This window comes from Vigna unguiculata, chromosome 3 (assembly GCF_004118075.2).
Source record: "Vigna unguiculata cultivar IT97K-499-35 chromosome 3, ASM411807v1, whole genome shotgun sequence".
Classification (NCBI taxonomy): Eukaryota; Viridiplantae; Streptophyta; class Magnoliopsida; order Fabales; family Fabaceae; genus Vigna; species Vigna unguiculata.
Window position 1 is genome coordinate 49052168 of NC_040281.1, and position 22359 is coordinate 49074526.

The following is a 22359-nucleotide window of genomic DNA, read 5'->3' on the forward strand; positions in this document are numbered from 1 at the left end:
AATGTTGTTGACCATAATCAAAAATTGGCATTTGTGATGTCTTAATTTGAGATTATAAGAATATAAAAAATGGTAGAAAAGAAGGGGGCAAGAAAAAGAGACAGAATAGAAGCATTAGTAGAGTAGGTTATGAACAGGAAAAGGGCCCACCCATGCATAGAAGAAAGCCTCTTTCGTGGCCACGAAGACACACTCTCCCTCTCTCTCCTCTTCAAAGGGCGCCATTTGCCTTTGCTTCTCTCATTTTAAAAACTTTTCCACCACACTACCTCCTACCTTCAAAACCCCATTCGTTCATTCGTTTCATTCCTCTGCAACCAAAACCCTAAACCGCGCCATGCACCCTCACTCCTCCTACACCGATTCCCTCTCCAAATCGCAGGAACTATCATCCGCCATCCAATCAGCCAACAACCCTGCTCAAATAGCATCTGCCTGCGCCTCCATCGACTCCTTCCTGCACTCTCACTCACCCGACCAATCCCGCCACTTCTTCTCCATCGCCTTCCCAACCCTAATCTCCAAGCTCTTCGGCTTCGACGACCCCGCTTCCGCCAATGCCTGGATCCACCACCGCCACTCCCACGACCTCGCCCCTACCCTCTTCTCCCTCCTCTCCCCACCGGCACCCTCGCCGCCGCTATCGCCGCTGTGGACCGCCTCTCCCTCGTTAAATACGTCTTCCCCGCCGAACGACTCCCTCAATGGACCCGCTCCCTCCTCCTCAACAAAAACAACGCCGCCGATTCTCGCCCTCTCTCCGATCTCTGCCCCTCCCTTTTCAAGCCCTCCCCTTCCCCCTCCCAAATCCAGCTCAACGTCTTCGAATACTTCTTCTTCTGGTTCGCCTACTACCCCGTTTCCAAGGCCAAAAACGACAATCCCAATGCCGCTTCGCTTAAACGTCCTAAGAAATTTAGGTTAGAGGATTGGACTTGGACCTCCTCCTTTCCTTGCTTCTCCGCCTCCAAACCCTCCCTCGAGGGAAAACCTCAGTGTGATTTGTACACGCGTCTCCTCTGCGAGTATCTACGCGCTTATGTCCCGTCCTACGATCTCAACGCCCACCAGCCCTACCGCTCCTCCATTCTCCACTACGGCTCCGGCTACGATGCCTCCGTTGTGGCGCGGGCTGAGTTTGTGGTCAACACCTTCATCCATTTCTGGCTCGTGGACAACGACTTCTCGCCGTTGCCGGTGAGTCTTTGCCGGAATCTTGGGGTGTCTTTTCCGGCCGGGGAGGCGCCTCCTGCGCCGGGGCTGGGAGAGGTGGTGAGGCTGTTCGTGAGCTACTTAAGTTTGAGCACTGTGGCGGCGTTTAGCGAGAGTGGTGGTGAGAGTGGAAGTCCCAGGTGGAGGGCTGTGGAGGGTGCCAAGAGCAAGGATTTGGGGTCTGTGCGGTCTCTTTGTTGCTGGAACTTCTCCGTGCAGAGGCCTCTGTATAGGTTCTTGTTGAGGACGTTTTTGTTTTGCCCTATGGCTGCTTCGGTTAAGAATGTGTCGCAAGTGTTGTCGGTTTGGATTGGTTACTTGGAGCCTTGGTCAGTGAATGGGAACGAGTTTTTGAAATTAGATGCAATTAACGGTGAGAAAAAGGATAATCCCGTGCCTGCAAGTGTGGGTGGCGGATTCTCGCATCAGTGGCGGGACTATGTTCTCTCTAATTATCTATACTACAGTTCCTTGGTCATGCATTTCATTGGCTTCGCTCACAGGTTTCTTCATAGCGATGTTGAAGTTATAGTCCAGATGGTTCTCAAGGTGTGTTTCCTATCCGTGGTTTGAAATCACTATTTTGTACACGCATAGTTTTTTTTTTTTTTTGGTAGTTTAAGAGTTTATCCGGTGAGATTTATATTGGGGGCTGCTCTATGCTGTATGTTAGTCTGCGACTTGACATATCGTAGTTAGACAACTCGCTTTACAGGATAAAGTAGGTGATCTAGGTCAATATTCCGTGCATGTGTGTGATCATGAACTGTTCGTTTTTTTCTCATCAATGCCACTGACTACTTAGGTTATGTAGTGGAAACTGAAAGTGTACATGATTGATTGCAATTCTTGGATTCTTGTACACATGAACGTTGTGAAAAAACATAGGAACATTGTGAGCAGTGAAATGTGTCTATTTGAATGAGGTATGTAAAAACAAGTCAAATACACCAAAGAAGGATGCGTTTGCCCTTGTAAAGAGAGATGCGTGCATAAATGTTCTTCATGCAACATAGGGGTTGTATAAGACAGATGCTCTATGTAGGGAAGCTTTTCAGAGGCATATTGTAGCTTTAACACACTCATTGAGATATTTGATGTTGACCTATCTTACCTGATCCTCTTGGTGGTAAGACGAAAGAACATTCTCTACATAAACATATAAACATACAAACATAGTATAAACATTTATAAGTTTTGAGTTGTATTATGTTATACTGAAGTCTACATATCTTATTGTCTCTCTAAACACAAGTTTATGAGATAAAAATAAATTGCGAGCTATTTGCATATATGGTTATCAGATGGGAACAATTGCATCTGTCGAGATTTGATACTTAAGCATATATGCATTATAAAACACTTGATGAAAATCACTTAGGGTAATGATAGGTTTGTTGGAAAAAAGAAAGGATCTAACAATGTCAATGTCTTTTAAATTTTTCTTTCTTTATTGTTTTGATGGTGTAACGTACTAGCAATGGCATGCACTTGAAAACCTGGCCTTTTTGCCTAGGAATTCACTCTTTAAGGAAAAAGATTCAAACCAAAAGAAAATACTTGTATTGGTGCCTTTATGTAATTTTTGCTTCCAGATAATCTCTAACTGTATGGATTATTCATACTTGCGTGATTTGCATCAATGGAATTTGTTAAGCCTAAATTGATCATGAGCTTTTGGCACACTGTTCTGATAAATGCAAATCAAATTCACGTGTATACATTTTCGTGTTTTGTTCATAGATGTCTGAAAAATTTGCACTGATTGCTCAACTGCTGTAAAAGATATTGGGATTTGCTGGAAGATTTTTAACTTTATCAAACATTTGAGGTTTAGCTGAATGAATATTGACTTTCTAACCTGCATTTACAGGTGTTAGATACCTTGACATCATCAAAAGAGCTCGTCGACCTTTTGAAGACTGTGGATTCCTATTTCCATTCTAAACAGGCTGGATCAGGCAAACCGATTTTGAATAACTTGTACAGATATGTTCCTACTATCCGTGAACAGTTGCAGGTGATTTGTTATTTCTCTTCTGCTTTTGCTGTGGTTCTAATTTCATTGATTTGTCGCATTTGTTTTTAATTTTTTGCATTTTAATATGCATCTGCACCCTTAAAGTTGATCCTATACCAACTATTAGGTTTCCATCTTGATCTTTTTATGTTAAGTTAGAAATGAGTACAAAATCATTCATGTGTCTTCGCCTGCTACTTAATCTTTTGTGGTATCTGTATTGGCACATTGGTATTAGAGCCTCTATGAAGAAATGGTCTATAGTAGGATCCTTGCTGCCCCACCTTCTGTTAGTACCGAGTTGAACTTTAGCACAATGCAGGTGAACCCACGCTTTAAGTGCTAAAGGCTTTTACATGGGAGGGTGTGTTACTTATTAATACATATAATTATTTATGTGTGTCTTCACCCAATAAAATGCTTTTATGATTGTTTGTTCATAACAATCTTTTTTTTTTTTTTTGTGATTATTGATGTTTCATGTCTTGATTCTTTTACAATTGTTGATTAATTTGTTTCATAGTTATCAATCTGGGTTATGGTAGTTGAAGAATTGGAGAGCCAATGCTTTGTATTGCGAATTGTTTCGTAACGTGAATAGTACGATTCATCAACATTTACAAAATATAACATACAAGATATACAAACATGTAAAGTGTAATTAATGGTAATAAGTACATTAAGAAAGTAGTTATATAAAAATAAATCAAGTTAATATTATAATATTGTGACTCAACTCCTTTGTTAAATGAAAAAAAAATATATGGGTTGATAGATATTTGACTCAAAAAATAATTTTTTGGGTGCAATTACTATTTCCATAGTCCCATTTTTTTTTTCTTTTGGTGCATTAGTAATTTTAGAAGTTTCCATTTACTAATTGCATTTTAAATATTTTAAACTAAACGAGTTAAAATTTTAAGTTAAAAACAGGCCCAATTATAACCCACTAAAGAAAACCTTAGGATTATCAATTCACTCATGTAGTGACACAGCTGCCATGTAAAATTAACTCTAAAATCAGAAACACTCCCATTACAGAACAAAAGAAACCTCCCTGCCCATAACAGAGGACCACCACACTGCCGCACCACTTGTATTGCACGATTCAACTACGATTCGGGAGCAAAAATGATACACCTAACCATCCGTATCGTGGAGGAGTTGAATCGTTTCGTATTGTACGATTCGTAACGTCGTACAATGTGTATCGTGAATTGTACAACACTGACTACCATGATCTGGATAGTAGCATGGATCATTAGGCCCGTAAAATGGGGTATCCTGATGATTGTACATATAAGAAGTCTATCAAAAAAATGAGAACTCTCTTATTATGATTTAAGAAAAATGAGTACTATAATATATAAACCATTTGATGATATTTGCAATCTAAATATTAGAAAAGTGTGCATAGTTCTCCAAATAATGAGTGTTCTTACATGACATGTCCCATGTATATTTGTGTTTATAAGCTCAAAAGCTAAATAAATTGCACAATTCGTGAATCATTCATAATTGTCAGAATTGCTTAACCTATGTGAAGGGGGTTAGCTGTTTAGAATAGGTTAACTGATCTTTTGTATTGCCTATCTGGCACATATAGATCATCATATATTTTGTATTTTACTGATGTAATAAGAACCCATATAAAAGCATGTATCAGTTTTTAGAGATAATTAAGCTCTTTTGGACATTTTTTTTATTTCTATTCTTAATCATCTTAAGTATAATCATGAAACTCCGTACTAAAACCAAATAAGCAATTAGATAGCAACAAAAGTCGAGGGAGATAGTAACTTTTTAAATAAAAGTTACTTTTACCTGCAGCTATGATTTTACTTTGCAGTTTTACTTCTGAGTGGGCTTTTAAAATTGGGCTTGTTAGGTTAGAAATTTAGGGTTTTGGCAAAGCTTAGTGTTGCCGCTGCCGCCCTTGCAAAGCTTACTGATGCCGCTGCAAAGCCTACTGTTGCTGATGCCGCTGTGATGCAGAGTTGGTGCCGTTGCCGCAATGCGAAGCTCGTGCCGTTGCCGCTACGGGTTGTAAAGCTGGTGGTGCTGCTGCGATTAGCACCGTCGTGATTGGAAGGGACTGTGTCGCCGGAATCGCCGCTCCCAGCCGAGTTGCGATTTACAACGGCGATCCAACACGATCCTTGAAGATTGCGTATTTTAAGTGGAGCGGGATCGGAGAGGATGCAGAAGATCGTAGACTCATACGATCTTACGTTTTGGGTCGCGATTTTGACAACCATGTTAGAAAGAGGAGGGGACAATCTGGAGACTTGTTGGGAGGAAGCATGAAACTGCTGAAAATGTGTAACTAAACTGTGGAGGGTGGTTTCCTGATGTGAAGACTTACAAGGAAAATCCTGAAATGACCCCAAGTCCCCTTTAGTAACGAGATTATAATTTTAAGCATAATTAGGGTTCATCTTCAATGTTGTTTCTTCTTTATTGTGAAACAGCTTTGATAACGGTTGTGAATCTGCTTCTGGATTGCAGCTTCACCTTCTATCTAAGATGGATTTGAAGGTCACTGCAGCACAGGGGCCGAAATGTGCTACTGTGTCACTACAGCAGCACGATTTTTCAATAGCTACGTTGATTTGTTTCATAGCTGGGTTAGGGCTTGATTAAATGCATCTGTTCTGTGCCTAACAAGTCCGTGGCATGATCTAACATCTGTATATTTTAACACTGTTGGTTATTTCAGGACTGGGAGGATGGTTTATGCGAGACCGATGCTGATGGCTCCTTTTTGCATGAGAATTGGAACAAAGATTTGCGACTGTTTGCAGATGGGGAGGATGGTGGACAACAGCTCCTTCAGGTTTATATTTTTTAAATTTTTATTGTAAATTAATTATAGTATAAATAGACGATCAATCATTTGTCTTGTTGTGACAGTTTTAGACTTACCCCCTTGTCTAGATGGGCTTGCGATCCTAGAAACTAAGACTTGGATGCTTTAGAATAGTAGCTGATTCATGTTGTATATGTTTCGGAGACACCCATGTCAGACACATCACAAAACACTTGAAATATTTCTAGTTGTATTGAACAGCTTTTTGCTTCTTTTTATAAATATTGAGCTTTTATGCTAATGCAGCCTGGAATTTCACAGTAATTAAAATTCTATCCATATTAACTTGTATTCAATTTTAAAGCATCGGTTCTTGATTTTTTATTTATGTATGTTACTATTTCTAAGCTTTATTATGCACAATTTTTAGAATCTGTCAGATCCACAACTTCATACATATCATATCCATATGTCCTGTTTGGTATCATGCTTCCTAACTGTAGTAATTGTCAGTATGTTGTATGAATTATTTTCTTATCATTTCATTGTGTTATTGCAGTTGTTTATAATGCGTGCAGAAGCTGAGTTACAAGCTATATCTGGTGATAATATTATACCCAGCCTTCAGTGCATAGATTCATTGAAGGCAAGATTGGGGAGCTTATTTGATGGAAAGACTGTGAATTTATCACCATCTTGTCATGAACCAGTGCCACATCAGCAATCTCGTTATGACATTTTTAAGCCTAGAATAGCTGGTAATCATGTATATGCAGATGTTAAATACAAAGGTGACTGGATGAGACGTCCCATTTCCAATGATGAAATTGCATGGCTTGCAAAAGTGCTTATTAGGTTGTCTGATTGGTTGAATAAGAATCTTGGACTGAATCAGGCAGAGAGCAGTCAAATAAGCTCACCAGTCTCTTATGTGGAGGTATCAGCTGATGTTGCCCATGTATGTGGACTTTCGGAGGCTCTGAAGGTCTTCTTTTGTACCATTGGTTCTTGGTTTCTCTTTTTGGGTGCAGCATCTTTGGGTTTCATGCGAAAATATGACCTGAGGGTGAACCTAAGGATACTGGCATCCAAGAAGGTAGTAATGGTTTTTGTTTTGTATGTTGTTTTTGGCATATTGAAGAAACTCGTTAGAGCATTCCATAACTCCTATTGAAGATTATAGATTGAATATACCAAGTGTATAGAGATGTGAAAAGTACAAAGAATTATTTTTGTATCAAGTTACTGTGCATAAGATATTTCTGCTTCTGTAATTACGAGTATTAGTTCGCCATTCTGCTCACATGCATTAGTAGAAATAGATATTGCAAACACTCTGCCTTCATTCCCAACAAGGTCTAACCTCTGGTCAGCTAGTGAGTAATTTCTGGTTTCATATTATAGCTGCAATGAAAAATTTTAGTGTATCAATTTCTGATTTCAACAATTTCCTTTGTTGCTTATCTGGCATCGATAAATTTAGAACTAAAAGTAAAAGTTGAAAGTTCGATTATTAAATTGGTAATTTGGTACACGGAACTGTATATAATTCCTTTGTTATTCTTTTGTATTCATTTTCCTTTACGTGCAGCCTTAGTCGTGAACCATAATTTATGTGCGGTCGTGACTCTGAATTAGAGTTTGTAATGGCAATTTGATGTATTTGAAGTATGTGTCTTGGTTGTTCTATTTCTGTTTTCTTCTTGTTCCTTTTCTTCCACTGTTAGAGTATGTTTGATGTAGAAAAATAAGTTGATAGGTGAATAATATAATTGAAAAATTATCTGTTTAGAGTGTTTTTGAAAGGTTTACAATTTAATCATTTCGATAAAAAATGATTTGAAAGTTTAGTTGTGTAAAGTAATTGATCTGATGAAAATTTTGGAAGTTGTACATGTAAACTAATGAAAAAAATAAAGAAAAAGATAGAGAAATAATTAAAATTTATAGTTAAATATATTTTTTCTTTTTTTGAGAAAGACCAAATTAAGGTTGTTTCTTTATTTTATGTATGACATGAATCTTAGATGGTCATTATAATATTGTCCAACTTACAGCATACATTAATATTTAGTAATTTCATTGGCTGTAATGCATTTGACTTTGTCAAGTTTTTCCAAAAACAAAAAGCCAACATTTCCTTACCTCTGACTTCTAAAATCCTATCGACAAAAGGCTTCAATTTTACAAATGAAGTTTGTTTGAAAAAGGATTAAGTGGGTTTTGTTTCATGTTGTGAACTAAGTTTTTATATGAAGTTTTGTACATAAATCCTGAACAATTATAATATATCTATAATACGAACAACATAAATAACACATTGAATACACGTTTAAAATGTTGATAGTTATTGTATTAAAAATATAAAAAATTGACGTGGACTTTACTTTTCAACATCTATAACAAAAAAGTCGAATCGAAATATAATTTTTAACAACAAATAGAATACTTCATCCCAAAGTACATATTTTAATTCACTTAATTCAACTTGTTATTTTCAAAAGTTTTGCACATTATTCTCATTTAACTATTCTTAAGTGTAAGATGCATGCTTTGTGAATAATATTGAAATGATTGAAAAATGACAAAGTCATACTAGGCTCTTCTACAAAAAGTGTCTAAGTCACTATAATAGTTAACTTTATATGATAAGGTATCACTAGCTCCTCTAACCACTAACATAAACTAAATTAGATGTTGTTGAAGATATCGTTTTCATCATCATCTTGAATCACTTTATTTATAACTTCATCTTATTCCAACACAATATATTTAAAAGATTTTATAGTTTCATATATTAATGATTAGACAACTATAAGTGAAAGAATATATGGTACATAACTCTTATTAAATTGGGAACAAGATTCAATTTTAAATATTCTTGACAAATATGAAGATGAGATAAAATGCACCAAGTCACTTTTTCCTTTAAATCACAAAAAAAAAAAAAATCACAAGCAATTTTCAAGAATTTGTGTAAGGTATTTTTTTATTGTATATTTTATTTATACACGGTACAGTGTTTTTTTTTTCTTAATCCCGAACCATTATTATTATTTTTAATGCATTTTGACGTGAATCATAAATAGTAACCAAAACAAGCTCTAAAAAAGAAAAACAAAAGAACAAACACAGGAATATAGGATGAAGTTAGATAATCAGTGTTGTAGTTTATTATTACGTACTTTCAAAATTGACGTATCTACTTTAGTCCTTTTATATGATACTTATTTATTAACCATTCGTTGTTTATTCATTAATGAATGAATAGATGCGAAATTAAACTCACTATCTATATAACTATTTATCTACTACTATTATAACCTTTTTTGTTTTGAAAACATATTTTTGTGTGCATAGAATCATATGAAAGTGAACCAACTAATGAGTAGGTGAGAGAGTTAGAAGAAGACACCAAATGATCAAAACACGTGGCAATAATTAATTAGTAAAAACCAAATGTTAATTAAACCCACCAAAACATTTTCCTAAGCATGGGTACGAAGATTCTACTTTCCATTCTCGTAGGAATAAGTGTCTGTAACCGGTGGTTGGAGCTTCCCATTTTTTCTGACCTATCCATGATCCTATCCGAAGGGCAGATACATATAAACACACTCATTCACTCACCGACACTTCAACCTTAACAACACTCATTCACCTTTGTTTCAACATTGTTAATTTTCACATCATATAAACCCCATGTATATTCATTCATTTATGTCCTCAACAACACAAAAACATTATCTATTCTCATGGCACCAAGGATCAATGATGCCACACACAACAGATCAGCAATGAACAGAGGTTCATGGACCCCAGAAGAAGACACAAAGCTTGCCCAGTGCATTGAAATTCATGGTGCAAAGAGGTGGAAGACTATTGCAGTTAAATCAGGTTATAGTTAGTTAGTTACTACTGAAAGTTAGTTACTTATATAAGTTAACTTAGTTTTTGAGGTGCTTAATCTGCATGGTTTGGTAGGTTTGAATAGATGTGGGAAGAGTTGCAGGCTGAGATGGTTAAACTATCTGAGACCTAATATCAAGAGGGGAAACATATCACATGAAGAAGAAGATTTGATTCTTAGGCTTCACAGACTCTTGGGAAACAGGTCTGTAATAATAAACCATTACTCAAAAAGAAAAGAAAAATATTATGACTACTAAATTTGGACAATTTTATAATTTTATGTGTTATTTTTTAAGTGATTTTTTATTTTTTTCTCTGTATTCCAAAATCATCTAGAAAATGACATCTTATATTATAAGAGAAAGTTGTCAAAATTTAGTAATCAAAATATTATTTTTCAAACAAAAATTTCATGTAACTAAATGCAAATGCTGATGCAGATAATAAGAGTGAGATTGTGGGGATTTTGGTGTTTTTAGGTGGTCTTTGATAGCCGGTAGGCTTCCGGGACGAACAGACAATGAAATAAAGAATTATTGGAATTCTCATTTGTGCAAAAAGGTGAATCAGAGAGAGGAGAGACCAGAATCTTCAACAACACACGAAATTGTTTTGCAGAATGAGAATGGTGGGGACAAAGTTGCAGTGTCAGAGAAGGAGGTTGGAAGCAACGAAAGTGGTAACTTAGATGTCACTTTCGACATTGACGAGTTTTTCAACTTCTCTGAGGAATCGTGTGGGTTAGATTGGCTGAACAAGTACTTGGAACTTGACCACATTCCTCATACCACCACACACTCTTAATTACCACACCTTTTTGTTTACACCATTTCCAGCTAACAACTCCATTTTATTTTTTTAATACTTCTTTAATAATATTTACACTTTCTATAAAATCTCGTCACATCTTTTTTATTTTATGCAACTCCATCAAATTCTTTTTTCACCATTAAGAAATTCACTAATATTTTTAAACACATCTTTCTTCAATTAAATATCATTTTTTGTATGAATCGTATCAGCTGCTGCAACAAACAACTCCCTGGACTTTGATTCATGGGATTGGAAATTAGTTCATGATTGTCAATAAACTTTACCAACAAATGAACAAATCTGTTGATAAATAAATTTGAAGATATTTTGGTTATTAACCGATATGACACACACAAAAGAATACTTAGTATATGTGTATATAAAATTGTTTACACTAATAATATATACAAGTTAAATTATTAAAATGAATATATTGCGGGATTTTGGTCTGTAACCGATATAAAAGTGGAACCGGGAGAGCACTGCGGTTTTGTTTCATCGAATATTTAAAACTAATAAAAATAATATGTAATGAGATTTTGGTCCATGTAAACATTTCGATAAATTAAAAAATAAACTATATACCATTTTTAATTTCAACTTGTAAATGATGAGACTCTTTGGTGGTCCAACTGATAAAATGTGTAAATAATATTTATGTTATATATAAGAAAATAATATTTTCTATTGTCATTTAAATATACATTTTTATTTTAATTGAATTTATTGACTTTTATAATAATTGTTTAAAAAGTTATAGGTGTTTACATTTTTAATTAGTTTAGTAAATAATGTATTATAGTACTAAAATTTCATAACAAAATGTCAGTTTATAAAAATTGATTTGGAAATAGTTAATATTTGTAGAAGAAAAATGGTTTGAAAGGAGAATACGAAAGTATGCATAAAACAGTTGAGATAGCATACCTAAAATAGATCACAGTTCAGATTTCCATGTAACCTCTTATTCGGCTCATGATTTTCCAAAGCAGAGAAAATCTTGTCACGTGTGAGTGTGTACGACGTCTGTTCACCACGACTAAAATAATATAAATAAATGATAATAATAATATATAAAATATATATATATATATATATATATTAATTTTATTCTTTTAATTATTAATTTTTAAATTTATATAATTATTATAATAAAAATATTATTTTATTATTTTTGAAATTAATTTTTTAATATAAATAATTAACTTATTATAAAATAATTATTTATCTTTTTATTATTTTAGTAACTATATTTTGAAATTTAAATAATTATTCATAATATTATTTATGCAAAATTATTTTTAATATTTTTTATTTCAATAATTAAAATTTATTTTATCTATAATTATATATTTATAATTGTATAACTTTTTATTTTTTTAAGTTTATTCTTTTAAATACTATTTTTAGAATTGAAATAATTTATAGATATTTAAAAAAATATTAATCTATAACAATGTATAAAAATATTAATTTATATTTATATAGTTTTATCTTTAATTATTTTTTTAAAAATTAATTATTTTATAAATATTTTATTTTTAATTGTTATTCTAATTTTTTTATCTTTAAAAATTATTTTAAAAATTAATAATTTTATAAATAATTTATTTTTAATTATTATTCTAACTTTTTTTACTGTTATTTCATTTAATAATTATTTTAAAAGTTAATTAAATATTTTAAAAACAAATATTAATCATTAATCAAATTTTTATGAAAATTAAAAAATACATGTACCTATATTTTCGCTGATAACAATAAAAAGAATAATAATAATACAATACATGCCTCATTAACATTTGCACATGCAACATACCGTAGTGAATCTTAGCCTATGAAAAGAAGCTGGCCACTATGGTTTGTTTCAGATTATACACCGTTTGTATTTTTCGGTTGGGTTAAATTCTGATTTTTTTTTTCCTTTACATTAAAGATTAGATACGAAAAAAAATTCACTACTTTAATATTATGTTCGATCTTTCTCTTAAATACGTGATATTTTGTTTTGTAAAAATTATTAATAATTTTATATCTAGGAAGTGTTTACAAATAATTTTGTTCAAATAGACTTCTAAAACTTAGACGTTAATAACTTTTTTTTTTTTAAGTGATGGACATAAGGGGAGAGATTTTTAAGGTTTAAATGATGGATTACATTAATTGTCTATGAATGATTTATGAATGATTTTTATTGCAATATCACTATAGGATTTTAATGGTGAAGTCCTTGTTAATCATCCGATTTATGTATGAAGTAAAAAAAATAATATCTTTTTTTAAGATGTTGATGAAAAGTAAACTTTAAATTTAACTCAATTTTATAATCAAGTTATAAGATAAAATTTGTATTTATGTAAATATATGTGGTAGTCTGATGACATATGAAATAATACACACAATAAATAACAAATTTTAATAAGTTAAACTTTACTATAACTTTGATATATCTTAAGAAGAAGATTTTTAAGTTTAACTCAACTCTACAAAATCAACTTGTAATGTGAGACGTACACCTACTTATACACTATAATATAGTTTTATCCTTAATCAGCATGAGATTTTCAATAAATTTCTCTACCATAGCATGAGTTTAATGGTGAAACTTGGTGTGACATCTGAAACACTTATCCTTGCATCGATCCTCATTTTATAGCCTTATGTTTAGATAAGGGATTTCAACAATTCCAAGAAATTGAAATACCTAGAAATTTCATTACTTACAATTGAATTCTCTTCATTTTTTAAATAATTAGTTTAGAGGAAGTAATTGAAACATTTTAGATTTCAATTTTTTTTTTGGATAAAGCAATTTAATTTTTATTTTACAACAAACTCAACTCCGCCTTTAAGTTTAACTTAACTTAGTTCAACTTTCAATTTGGTATGACTCATCTTGATTTTTGATTCAAGTTGACTCGAGTCGATTTGATCTCAATTGGTTTGACCTAGGTCATTCAAATCGATTCAACCTCAACACAATTTAAGTCGATTCGGCCTGAGTTGACTCAACTCAACATTCATCTAGTGTAGATTGGTTTAAACTTTATGTATAGGCCAACTCGATCTTCAGCTAGAGCCGACTCGGTTCAAAGCTATCTTGTCTCGACCTTCGACCAAGACCAACTTGGTTCGACCTTCAATCTAGACGACTCGACTCTCCTTCGACTTTGGTCAACTCATCTTGACTTGGGTCAAGCCTGCTCAGCTTGACATTCGGTCTAGGCCAAATTGGCTTGACCTTCGACTCAAACCGACTTGGCTCGACCTTCGCTCAAGCTTACTAGTCTCGACCTTGGTCTAGATCCACTCGGCTCGATTTTCAACCGGAGCGACTTGGCTTAACTTGCTACCCGGACCAACTCGGCTTAACTTACTGCCTTCGTCGACCTCACTTGAGCTTCAACCCGAGCTGACTCGACTTATAGCCATCTCATCTTGACCTTCAGTCAAAGGTCGACCTTCAGCCTAAGTTGGCTTGACTTAACCTTAGTCTCGAGCCTACTCAATTCGACCTTTGACTTGAGTCAGTTCATCTCACTCTTTAGTCCAAACCAACAACTCATCTTGACATGCTTCCCAACCCAACTCTATTTTTTGAACCTATAGAAATTTTTGTCCTAATCAATGAACAATTTCACAACTTGAAAATTTTCAATTTCCTACATTTTTAAGTGAATTTCAAATTCTACTATTTTATTTATTTGAAATACCTTTTTAAAATTACTTGATTTCATTTTCTTTTTAATTTCTTTATTCAAACATTTTTATTTTTTTTTTAAACAAATCAAATTCTCTAAATAACTGAATTTCTCTCTTAAATTCACTCGTTCAAACACAACTCAAACACAACGGCATGTTAAATTTCCGTTTGAACCTGTTTGAATGAGAAAATTCCAATTTCCAATACATCTAAGAGAAGAAACACTCTTATTACTTTTACTAAAAAGCTAGTTACGTTTAACGTAGCTTTATCCCAAACATGCACTGTATTGTTTATCAGCACGAAAAGAAGCTTAATTAAGAGAAAAAGAGTTTTAGCTCCCATTTATATTTTCCTTTCCACGTTCTCTAATTTTTTTTACTAAACATAAAATTAAAAAGTCTATCATCTCTCTCCTCACCAACCCTCAACTTCCCGTGAACCAATCACACCATCAAACATGATACCTAGCCATAATCAACATCTATTATAGTTCGCCCAATTAATACATTAAATGAATCAATGCTTTTATGCAGGACAACTCCGTCCATAAGATACAAAGGTTTGAACTGCTGCATTATACCATCAATATGACCTCATTCAAACAAGATTCGTGCAATCAAATTAAACAACTCTTACCGAAATGACTTCTATATTTGCTAAGTTTGAATCTGGCTCAGCTTGTTAAACCATATTGAATGCAAAATCATGTGAAACAGATCATATCTTATTGGTCTAGGATTCCAAAGGAAATGCTTCTGAAGCATCTTCACGTTGTTTTGCATTGTAAGATATTTTCTTATGGGGATGGACAATAAAATTTCCTTCAGCCTGGGAATATCCTTCTCGGCCACCACCACAGAAAAAGCACTCCAGTCCAGAACTTCACTAAAAGGAAGGACAAAATTATCTGCAATGATAACAGGAACACACTCGTAATATATGGCTTCAACTATCCTAGGGCTATTAACTTCAAAGCCCATTGGACATACACAATATTTACTTGATTTCATGTGCTGAATATAAGTCATCCTTTGGGAAACTCTTAGAGGTAAACGCTTGTAGATTTTCATGTCTTCATCTTTTCCAACCCCCCAATACTTAAGGAGAGTAGGGCGCACTCTACCATGCATGCTTCCAGCAAAGAAAGCAAGGATTGGACGTAGTGATGGTCTATTCCCACCAAGATTTCTCAGAGGTTTTCTTGGTACCCTTATGGTAGTTTCTGGTAGGGAAACATCTCTTCCTGCAACAAAAATTCTTTCAGACAAATCAGCATTACATAGAGCTTTTATGGCGTTTTTTGCTAGCTCCTTGTGTCCAGTTACAGTGTAAGGACCCTGCACATATCAGTTTTGAAAAGACGACATTAAAAAAGCCAGTGACTTTAACGCAGTAAATTCATAAACGAAATTGATCAGCAGACTATACTGCAAAAGAGACACATATATAATAGCAATCAGTGCATTTGAAATCACCAATAACATTCGTGGGTATATGCATAATAAAGAGATATCTTTGTAAAACTTCCGAGAATAAAGACATAAGATGCAGACTGTAATGTTCGAAACGTGCATTATTATATGTTTCAACTTTCAAGTATCAGAATACTATAAAAAAAGAAGATATATTGTTTTAGGGTAATTGGAATATCCAGAAGGGATTTGACCAACTGCAGGAAGAATGCAAAAAAATAGCTGGTGAAGGCATCCAGTAGGAATGTTTGCTTCGATTTTTTTTTTATATTAAAAAGCCACTAAGGAGGAAATATAGATTAAATTATAATAAATAGGTGGAAACATTGAGAAAAGAACTGTTCGTCAGCCATGTAAAACACACGTACAATTGAAAGTGTCATGCTGTGCACTCATAGTAGCCGAATCTTTCATACCGTAGTTATGTTTTTATCTATTTATCATGATCACCATTAATATATGCATACATCCTTTTTTTATCGAAGTTACTTCAAAGTTAATTTTGCTAAAGAGTTTCATTTTCACTTTTCTATCAAATCAAAGTAAAGCATGCAGACATGAAAATATAAGAATTAGAAATACTAATACTTGAGCAGCTATCAAGTTAGTAAAATCAAATTATCAGAATCAATCAATTCAACTGAAAACAGATACAAGCCCCATACCCAGTCATGGCAAGCAACAAGGAAATGGTCCGAACCATGTGTGCGATTCCAAAAGGGATACTTTGCAGCAATCATGTTCACATAGTCCCTTAGAAAGTTTGATAATGGCTTTAAATCGTGTGACCCAGCCACATAGAGTGCCAACCCCATTTGGCGTGCACTGTATGGAAGGTAAAATAAGTGAGCCTTTTCAGGATCCCTGGTGACAAATTGCTTATTTTCCTCCATTAACTTCATAAACCATCCTTCAGAAGCATAAATTCCCTTAAGGGGTGGTTTGTGAAAAATAGGCCTTGATCCATCACGGTATATATATACTTTAAGAGTCATTTCCATCAATTCATAGCTCCTGAAGTTGAGACACAATATTGTTTCAAGATGGTTTTCGATACAGTAGATGATGCTTTTCACATACCAAAGGTACAGTACAACCAAAGACAATCCATTCATCAACAATCACTGAGCTTCATGTAATTTTGATAACGAAGAGCTGTGAAGATCATAGTATCAAATGCTTATTTTACCAGGTAAAGGGATTATTTTTTTATATATAAGGAAGCAATATCCATTTGCATATGCATGATGCCATCAGAAAATTACCGAAAGACAAGTTACAGCCATCAAATTGTTAAACTAGTTGTCCAAGTCTTCATTCAATCTTCACTTAAAGATAGCAAACTTAGTGGAAATAGTCCTAACCGAATCCAACAGTTTAAACCTGCTTTAAAAGATATTAAAATTTTAGAAATGGTCAACCAAAATATTTACCAGACAATTAGAGTTGACTATAGTCATTAATGTTACAATCACCTCTCAAACTTCCAATTTCAAAGGATTTATAATTATTAACTACAATTGTGATAAAAATTAGGCTAAGTGGTTCTTTGACAAGGTAGTTGATGTAGTATTCTAACTCTAAAGTCAAAGCCTTGTTACCACAGTCTTCAGAATCTGTGATGAATTTATGCCTTTCTATACTTTTCTTTCTATCTATGGTTTCAATACATTGCAGAAACATCAAGCTGAGCTTAGATTTAAGTTTTTTAATCTCTTACTGGTTCTCGTTCTTGAGTTTTACAGACTTGAAGATGCCTTTGAAGAAGAAGAAGAAGAAAACATTACCATACAAAGGGCAAATGGTCAGTGTGATGTGATTTGATTTCAATGTTCATTCTTGGCCTGATATCTCTGTTTTTGTCACTTGGCAAAGTTAAAATTATGGTCCATGTTTGACTTTAGTCTTCTTTAAAGGGTTTCAGTTCTTTATGAAAAGCATTAGTTTGCAGCTTAAGAGGGATTTGATGGAAGATTTTGCCCATGGTAGTTAAGTTTGAAATATTTATTTCGGTCTTGGGCGGTTAGTCCTCATATTTTTCGTATGCAATTAATTGTTTCTAGTATATGGTTAAGCATGGGTAGCTTCTGCCTAGTTAAGCCTTACAGTGTACTTGAGCTTGGTAGCTAAGCTTTATTCCTCAAATTTACATTGTTCTTTGCAGACTTATAGAGCCCAATTTGAAGGAGCTTTTTATTGATGTGGGTGGTGGCAAGTTGACCCCTCTCAAATTGTTAATTTTCAAATAATTCATTTACAATGTACTTCTGTTCATTTTTCCTTAGACAATTTCATTACAATTCTTCTTGTTAGGATGTATGGTATTGTTCATCGCAAACTCTAAAAGCTAATTCGCATATAATTAGTTGGGAATTAGTTATTAGTTGGTTAGTAGTTAGTTACTAGTTGATTACTTTTTTACCTCGTAAATAAGGCATACAAATGTTTTCTGTATTAAGAACACTTATGCTCAATCTATTACTAACAACTAGTAATATTCAAATTTTGTTGATGCCCTGGTTAATGTTAGCAAAGTTGAAAAATATATAAATTGTGATTTACAACCATACAAAACATTATTATTTTTTAACTGTTTTTGAAATATTGGTCTTCATATTCAATTACACTTTTAACGTGTAGTTATTTATAATATGTTTGAAGTGAAAATATAAATTATGGAATTTCTATTATAATAGAAAATCAGAGAACAACGAGAAAAAAAGGCATTGTAGATACCCCTTCAATATATAATAACGTTCATAAGCAAATACATGCGATTTAAAGACAATTGAGCATTTTATCCAAACATGCTTGGGTGAAGTCTATAAAGGAGAACATGATGGAACCACTCTCATAGAAAGGGAGGAAGCTGCTATATTCCAATTCCATGGAGAATGTGAAAGGCAATATAAGCTGGAAAAAAACAAGTGGAATATACTTAAAGAAAAAATGTGAAATATAGCACAAGTTGTGCCAAAGAGATATGTCTGGGAGGAGATGGTGCAAAATAATATAGACGAACTAGATGAATGATAGGGAGAAAAACAATTGATGCAATGTTTCTAATGTGAAGCTGTAAGTTCTACAATCCTTTGGTTTGTGTTGATAAATTGTATTTACATAAATAAAAAAAATCCCACCTGAAAAATGCAAGCATTAACTGCAGATATTTAATTTTTTCTTGCTAGAGAACATATGACATGTACAACTCCTCTTCTATTTTATGAGCAAACCGCTGAACCGTATACTCTACTTTAGATACTATAATGTCCTTGGCTGCATGTCAAGTTTCATATACATGTGCTTGTCTCTTAACTCTTCACGTAGTTTTGTTAGACCTAGATTTTATAAGCTATGTACAAGGGATTTGCAAGAAATGGTTATGTAAGTTGAAGACATGGCTGTTAATACATGGCTTTGCTGAATTCTCCACATTTTCAGTCCTCCAATAATTGATGGAAAAATAGGTAGCATCATCCACTCAAGAATATCCACATAGCCCTAACATTTACAATAGACCCCCCTTCATTTTATTTTGTCTCAATCAGTACGTGAAATCTAATGACCAAGTACTAAAATGTCAGAGTTTTAATCAAGTTTGAACACTTTTTCAACCACTAGCACTATTAACCCGCTTAAAGATTACTTATAATTCCCTGTAACTTCATCTAGATGTATACAACCACTCTCAAATCGTGGATTGCAACAGCCTTCAGTCATAATTTTCATCTATGCTCACTGTGAAAAAAAACGAGACATTTCGCTAGAATATCATCATAATGGTCGGTGAAAAATGATATGGCAAACCAATTTTTTTTTAAAAAAATGTCAAACCAAAAGGAAATCAAGCCAAACCATTTTTAAGCTCAGAGTTGTCTTAGATTATGCGTAATGACTCTTGAACCCTTCTCTCAAAAAATGGTTCAACCTTTTATCAATTGAAGAATAAGTCTGTATCTCACTGGTTTTTGGGAATTTAACATCTGCATTTGTTTATATAGTAGTCGCAGTACAAAACAAGAAAGCGGGAATTTCTTGCTTCAACCCCAACCCACACTAGACACATGAATTGCGTTGAGAGTGAGCCAACAAGAATTCATTCAAACAAAAATCACACTAGTGTTTGGGTGCAGGAGACATCCATTTGTAATGAAAAACAATAAATGGAAACACTATTAAGTCAAGCAGTTCTCTAACACAGACAAGGTGGTATATGGAAGAAGGTTTTATACAAGTCTAGTAGTTTCTTTTCTTTATTTTTTTCTTTGATGGAGTAATTTAATTAACAGTTTTGTATGGCATCTACAGTCAAACAACAACAGTCATCAATCAAAAGTGTAAAATTTAAGGATCTTTAAAGGGAATATGAAAGGTGTCTCCCTCAAAATGTAGAAGAGAAAACTATGTTGAACGAATTGGATTACATTCTCCCAGTTTAATAAAAACAACATCTAGTTTCTAAATTGTAAAAGCTTATTTTGATGAACAATATTTGCTCAAGCATGTATTGCAATCTTTCTTAGGTGTATCGGCCAGAAATCAATTGATGAGTTAAGATAATAAAGCACTTTGGATTAAATTAAGGTTGTAAACACCCTTGCTCACTTTAGAGCACATTTTCCATTTTTATTCAATCCTCTGGAGAAATTCAGATAAATCAATGGACAGCACCAATTCATGACAAAACTGAGTAACAAGAAGGTGAATAAGTATGCATAGTAAAAAGATCTAAGTACCTTTTGAAAACAGAAATATTCCTAAAAATAGGAGCATAAAGATCAGGATCTTCATTAACCGAAGGGGCATGATCGATCTCTCTCTTTGCTAGCACAAGGGCCTCGTTAGGTGGCAACAGCCATATGTGTTTCTGAAATATATATACATACATATACATTCAGAAAATTGTTGGTGGTTTCTCTCCTCATCATACTTTAAAATCAAAAAGTTAGTTTTCAGTCTCATCAACTTCTACCTGCTTAGGAGGAACATGCCTTGGAGGGGATAAAGACACTGCAGCTTTCGTCACATCAGCCAGATTTCTCTCCTTTTTACTCGCAATTCCAGAAATCTTCTTTTGAACTGGGGGTTCTAGTTTTGTATTCTCTTGCTCAACTGAGAATGATTCGACTAACTTGTTAGACTCCTCAGGTGAAATAAAGGAGTTAGTAGGAGTGAGGTGAACCTTTTGAGGTGTCCCCCCCTTGTAAAATTCCTCGGATGGAAGGGAACTACTAGAGGATTGGAAAAATGAATAATCAGTTCGTTGATGAGAACCGAAGGGTCTGTCAGGTAGAACTAAATAAGTATGCACAAGCGTCTGAAACCCAAAAGCAGATACAGTCAAAACAGCCACCAGAACAAAGAATCTTCGCCAAATACTTTTGTTCCCAGAGCAACGCCACAAGGACTCTAGAATCCGGATGAAGGTAGTTTGTTGGAAGACCTTCTTCATCTCATTCCTCAATGCTTTCACGAATGGCACCACCAATACCAAATTCTAATCCCTGTTTCACTCGAAGGAATAAACAAGATAAATTCATAATTAATAACAATAATGATAATATCAACAACAATAACAATAATAATTACCCGTGAAGAATCAAGTAATACTTACTAACCGATAATATTTCCCTTTTAAGCATGCAAGGCGAAGTGGAAACAGGTGAATATGGAGAATAATGCATGGAGTGAAGTGGTGTGAAGCTAATTAATATAAGAACGCGCGGTTTAAATGGATGCAGTTGGTAGAACGTAATGTTTACCTAATTCAGACGGTGGATCGGAATCTGGTAAACTCCGGCGCCGATCTCAGGGTACATTGACGGGAATACCCAACAACTGCGAACGGCACCGCTTTGGCTGACGAACTGTTACGATTTTCCACGGTGCTGATTGCCGAATCGTGGCAAGAACAAAGCTTTCTTGTTCCATTTGTAGTCAACTACTATTTTCCCTGACTTTTATATTTTAATTTAAGAAAGAAGAGCGCATTCTGTAAGAACTCTTTTTTGTGATGAAATGAAAGTTAAATTCTCTTACTAAATAAGGTGAGGTGAGGTGAGACCCACCTTGCATTATGTGAGTTAAAATTCTTTCTTATTTTTTGTGGAAGAAAAATAATCATTTGTTTATATATTTATTTAAATGTTTTTGTTTTTTTAGGTGGAATCAAATTTGACCATCCGTTATATTTAAAAAGTTTTTGTTTCATTCTATAAATTTAAATTAGTATCATTGTGTTTAAAAACTGTCATTATTGTATTTAAATTAATTATTCTAAAATTAATTATACGATCATATGACGATAGAATGTTTTTTCTAAAATCTCGATTCCGTATAATCTTGTTGGAAGAGGTGTTGTAAAAATATTTATTGTTAAGATTTAATAATATCTTTTCAATGAATTGTATTAATT

At 33.8% G+C, this 22359-nt stretch overlaps 3 protein-coding genes across 3 annotated transcripts; 2 read left to right on the plus strand and 1 right to left on the minus strand.

Moving 5' to 3' along the window:
• Window positions 1-218: 218 nt before the first annotated feature.
• On the plus strand, window positions 219-7315 carry LOC114175710. The gene is given in 5 exon segments (XM_028060496.1): window positions 219-620; window positions 623-1761; window positions 3086-3232; window positions 5952-6068; window positions 6601-7315. Coding segments are annotated over 5 exon segments (2301 nt in total). The 5' UTR covers window positions 219-337; the 3' UTR covers window positions 7216-7315.
• Window positions 7316-9723: 2408 nt separating this feature from the next.
• On the plus strand, window positions 9724-10844 carry LOC114175713 (transcription factor MYB114-like). The gene is made up of 3 exons (XM_028060498.1): window positions 9724-9938; window positions 10026-10155; window positions 10433-10844. The coding sequence occupies exons 1-3, from the start codon at window positions 9797-9799 to the stop codon at window positions 10755-10757; spliced, it is 597 nt and encodes a 198-aa protein (XP_027916299.1). The 5' UTR covers window positions 9724-9796; the 3' UTR covers window positions 10758-10844.
• Window positions 10845-14937: 4093 nt separating this feature from the next.
• LOC114175711 (probable glycosyltransferase At5g03795) lies at window positions 14938-21960 on the minus strand. Its single transcript, XM_028060497.1, has 5 exons — window positions 21707-21960; window positions 20917-21448; window positions 20681-20811; window positions 16610-16958; window positions 14938-15809 (listed from the first exon to the last, which is right to left on the minus strand). The coding sequence occupies exons 2-5, from the start codon at window positions 21394-21396 to the stop codon at window positions 15129-15131; spliced, it is 1641 nt and encodes a 546-aa protein (XP_027916298.1). The 5' UTR covers window positions 21397-21448; window positions 21707-21960; the 3' UTR covers window positions 14938-15128.
• Between the last annotated feature and the right edge of the window lie 399 nt (window positions 21961-22359).

Coding starts and splice junctions, on each gene's coding strand:
- LOC114175713 (XM_028060498.1), top strand. CDS start 9,797: ATGGCACCAAGGATCAATGATGCCACACACAACAGATCAGCAATGAAC. Junction 9,939..10,025: donor GACTATTGCAGTTAAATCAG/GTTATAGTTAGT, acceptor ATGGTTTGGTAG/GTTTGAATAGATGTGGGAAG. Junction 10,156..10,432: donor CACAGACTCTTGGGAAACAG/GTCTGTAATAAT, acceptor TGGTGTTTTTAG/GTGGTCTTTGATAGCCGGTA.
- LOC114175711 (XM_028060497.1), bottom strand. CDS start 21,396: ATGAAGAAGGTCTTCCAACAAACTACCTTCATCCGGATTCTAGAGTCC. Junction 20,812..20,916: donor GGCATGTTCCTCCTAAGCAG/GTAGAAGTTGAT, acceptor TATATATTTCAG/AAACACATATGGCTGTTGCC. Junction 16,959..20,680: donor AATATTTCTGTTTTCAAAAG/GTACTTAGATCT, acceptor TCTCAACTTCAG/GAGCTATGAATTGATGGAAA.